This window comes from Penaeus monodon, chromosome 39 (genome assembly GCF_015228065.2).
Source record: "Penaeus monodon isolate SGIC_2016 chromosome 39, NSTDA_Pmon_1, whole genome shotgun sequence".
Taxonomy (NCBI): domain Eukaryota; kingdom Metazoa; phylum Arthropoda; class Malacostraca; order Decapoda; family Penaeidae; genus Penaeus; species Penaeus monodon.
Genome location: NC_051424.1, coordinates 23779926 through 23784290, shown reverse-complemented (window position 1 = coordinate 23784290; position 4365 = coordinate 23779926). Strand labels below are relative to the sequence as shown.

Genomic DNA, 4365 nt, shown 5'->3' with positions numbered 1-4365 from the left:
CTCCCTGCTGAATCTAGTAACTAATACTAGAATGTACTCAATTATCATGAAAGTAAATAAGCAAACTTCTATATTGCAATCTACCGTACATGCAGATTCCAAAAAAGCAAAAGAGAAAGTTATCAACTGCAAGAAAAAATTACATAATAATGAAAAACAAAGCATTTAAAACAGTGTTTTTCACACCTTCACCGTAAAAACATGCTTGCATTTGGTGCATATGAACTCCTTCTGGTACTCTAGCATCTTTGCCGCTGTTGTCCTCACAACAGTTCCTGCCACACAGAGGAGGCGCCCAATGTCAGATGTACGTGGGATAGCATGACGGAACAGTTCTGGGCATGTTGGCAAGCCTGATGAAAGACACTTGCATTATGTTGATTATAAAGGATGCTATAATGATGACAGTTTGCAATTAAGAGAAAAATCTGATTTGGTGAGTTAATTATTAACTTGTGTTTTAATAATAAGCCAAATTTAAGATAAAAGGTCCAATAAGTTGATATTCATTCTTATGCTGAAGATATATGAAGGTCTTGGATAACAGTCTGACATTTTATAAAATGGATAAATTTAGAGTTGATAAATGCCTTACAGGTTAAAATTCTATATATTAATGACTTAGGAAAGTTAACTGGGTTTCCTAAATTTAGCGTTAGCATACATTTGATGAAAATCCATCATAATCACTGTAATTTACTTTTCCTTCACAGAATAATAAACTAGCAAAAAATACACATGACAGGGTTATTCCATTCATTAAATAAAATTAAGCAACAGAAAAAGACCAATAAATGAAAGAGGGATAAAGCTTATCAAAATATGACACTTAATTAATCAGTGAAATCAACAAGGAAAAGAAAGACAGAAAGAAAGAAAACTAACAGCTGAACCAAAGAAAAGAGAACAAAAGAGGGGAAAAAAAATCAAAACATTAAAAAAAGTTGGAAGACGAGAGAGAGAATGAAAATAACAGAATACTGACACTCTTACCTGTTATTCTAGCATGGAGTTTTGTCTTCAAAGTGAGATCATTTTTCTCATTTCCCAATTCGCTAAGAAGTTTGGATGAAGCTCCAACCAATGCTGCATTTAGGACTGGAAGAAGTTTGATTGGGGACGCAAGAAGAGACTCTGCCACCTCGACATGTTCTTCAAATAAGGTTAAGAAACTGAAAATAATAAAAATATGAGACAAGCTTTGAATGCTTCACATTAATTTAAAAGGAGAAGGAAGTGGAATAGGAAGAAAAAGAAGAAGGGGGAGGAAAAGGAAGAGGAGAAGGAGGAGGAGGAGGAGGAGGAGGAGAAGAGAGGAGGAGAGGAGAGAGGAGAGAGGAGGAGAGGAGGAAGGGGAAGAGGAACGGAGGAGGAAGGGAAAGGAGAGAGAGAGAGGAGAGAGGAAGAGGAGAAGAGAAGAGAAGAGAAGAGAAGAGAAGAGAAGAGAAGAGAAGAGAAGAGAGAGAGAAGAGAAGAGAAAGAAGAGAGAAGAGAAGAGAAGGAGAGAGAGAAGAGAGACAGGAGGAAGGGAAGGAGAAGAGAAGAGAAGGAGAGGAGAAAGAAGTAGAGAGGAGAGAAGGGAGAGAGAGGAGAGTAGAGAGAGAGGAGAGAGGAGAGAGGAGAGAGGAGAGGAGGAGAAGGAGAAGAGGAGAGGGGAAGAGGAAAGGAAGGAAGATAAGCAGGAAGGGTGGGAAGGGGAGAGGGCAGAAGGTAGAGGGGAGAGAGTGAGGATGAGAAGAAGACAAAGGAGGAGAAGGAGGAGGAAGAGGAGCATGTAGATGATGACTGAGGAAGAGGAGGAGCAGGATGGAAGAGTGGTAGAATAGTTAAAGAAGAAACAAACAAAATAACAAGTAGAAAAAAGTTCAAATATATGGGGGCAAATCAAAGAGGGGAAAAATACCAATACGGAAAATCAAAACCTGACAAACACAAACAATACTTCATATGACATTTCAAATAACTTGTATGTCTCTATAATATTAAATAGATATACATTACACACAAAACCTACCGAAATGAAAGCTCAGAATGACTTACTTGACAGTTAAAGGATAGTGTTCATCTTCATCTTCACTCTCAAGTATGTTCAAAAGATCATCCCGATGATACTTCAAGTAGAAGGCTTCAAAGACATCTATAAAAAACACAAGAAGGTCTTGACAAAACTCATGCATTTCTGTGTAAAATGCAACACATGTGTATAATTTCATTTATATAACCATATGATAAATATCCTTTCTGAAACAAAACTTGATCAAATAAACACAAAAATGTACACAGGTTGAGATATAAAATAATATTCAGATTGAAAATATACCATTTTAAAAATAAAATTCAAGAAAACAAGATCTTCTTCATATGAGGTTTATAAACTATGGTAAATGTTTAGAAAACACTTGAGTTGACTGAGGACTTTATTTTAATAAGGTGTGTCATATAAATCCCTTTGTATATAAGCTTGTGCTGGACTCTTATTTTGATTTTACACTGCTAGGAGGTCTGCGAGGCTCTGTTCATTGGCTGCTGCCAGAGAACAACTATTAGGAAACAATCTTCTCAACATCATCCCAGAAATAAACTTCAATATAAGTTCAGGAACTTACAAATACAGATAGAATAAGAAATTTACTTCTGCATATACATGTAATAAAAATCTAGAAAAGGTACGAATGAGAATGAATATCTACACTATACAAGAGATGTATATAATTGGTTTCAATTATATCTTTGTCAGAAATACATACATCTGAGAAACTACAGAGCATATATATATATATCTGACATGAAACACCTGTCGGGTGTGACCTCTCTCTCGTTATCTGCATAATTGCTGCTGTGACCTTGCATAACTTAAAGCTGCCTGATTATCCAAGGTCGCAGCAGCAATGATATGGATAATGAGTGGGAAGTCACAGTTGTCAGGTGTTTCATCAGCTCTTGTCTGATATATATGCTCTGTAGTTTCTCTGATGTATGTATTTCTGATGAATATATAATTGAAACCGGTCAAATACATCTCTTGTAATGTGAAGATATTCATTCTCATTCATATCTTTTCTACATTTGTCAATATGAATATTGTTCGTAATAAAAATAGTCAAATAACAGTATATACAAAAAATTCATAGTTGTACTGTATTTTTAAATTATCTACTTATCTTTTAACAACAGCCATCCAACTTTGCAATTATCATTTTTTGTTTTAATTATTCATGGAGTCTATCGCTATTGACAAATGACTGGCTCAGGAAAAAGTAAAATGACTGGTTATTGTTTATAGAGGAACTGCAATCCTCTATCATTCCAACCAACAATCTTAAGGCATTCCCGGGAATCCACAAACACTGCTAAAGGAACTGAAATTCTTACTAAACTGGGAACTTGACTTATGGATTTACTTTCCATGCATCATTTATTGCAACGAATTTCATTCAATGCTGACATTATTCATGAATCAGTGGTCATTTTCCCCTCTTTCCCCTCAGTGTCATTAAATTTTCCCAATCTTAGTGCAGTCATTATGAAGATGCATACCAATGTATATGTGTTGCACAGCATACTTATCATCAACTCGAGTAGGAAATGTCATAGATAAAAGGGGTCTTAAATTTTGTTGTTCTGCCCATTACTGGCAAAGTTGATCTTATAGCGTATGGTTGCTTGCAACTGAAACAATTCCTTCTATCTTAATCCATAAACAACTGACACTCATCATTTAATTCTTACATGAAAAATTATAGTTTCATAGCAAATGCATAAAGAACTTAATTCACTAAAAGGCGCGAACCCATTCACAATAATCATCTTCTCTCTTCCCTTATTTACTCATTCCTTCCTTATTCTCTCCTTCTACCTCTTTCTCGTATGACTCACCTTTTGCTCTGATTTTCTTTCTTGTGTTATTTCCCTCTCCTGACATCTCATCTATGCTTCAACTTAATAAAATTGAAAAAATTATCCCACACTCAACCTTCCCTCTTCGTGACGTCACAAGATGTTTACTTTCCGAAAGCGAAGCAAATTTAGCGAACATTACCGAGCGAACACAGTTTAACGAACAGTAATTAACGAAGAGACTTTTTACTAGTTTTTTTGTCTAGGTAAATTTAGTGAAAACAATTCAACAATACGTTTTCCAGATGAAGTTAAGAAAAACTAATTAAGTTAAGCCTTTTAACTAGATACGTTAGTTGATTTAACGAGCATTACTAATAAACATGTGTCTGATATATTTATAATATCCTTATTAGTGTTATTACCATTATTATTATTGTTACTGCTGTTACTATCATTATTACCGTTATTGCTATAATTGTTATCATTTGTATTTTGTTGGTAATAACTATCGTTATTACTATTATT

The 4365-nt window shown here is 34.8% G+C and overlaps 1 protein-coding gene across 1 annotated transcript in view; it reads right to left on the bottom strand.

Annotated features, from left to right (window-relative positions):
- Positions 1-4003, bottom strand: part of LOC119597719 (DNA helicase MCM9-like) — a 15484-nt gene extending 11481 nt beyond the window's left edge. The window contains exons 1-4 of the mRNA XM_037947330.1: positions 3877-4003; positions 2041-2137; positions 994-1172; positions 187-353 (exon numbers count right to left, since the gene is read on the bottom strand). Of these exons, the coding sequence (XP_037803258.1) occupies positions 187-353; positions 994-1172; positions 2041-2137; positions 3877-3922 (489 nt within the window). The 5' untranslated portion in view covers positions 3923-4003. The remainder of the gene's footprint in view (positions 1-186; positions 354-993; positions 1173-2040; positions 2138-3876) is intronic.
- Between the last annotated feature and the right edge of the window lie 362 nt (positions 4004-4365).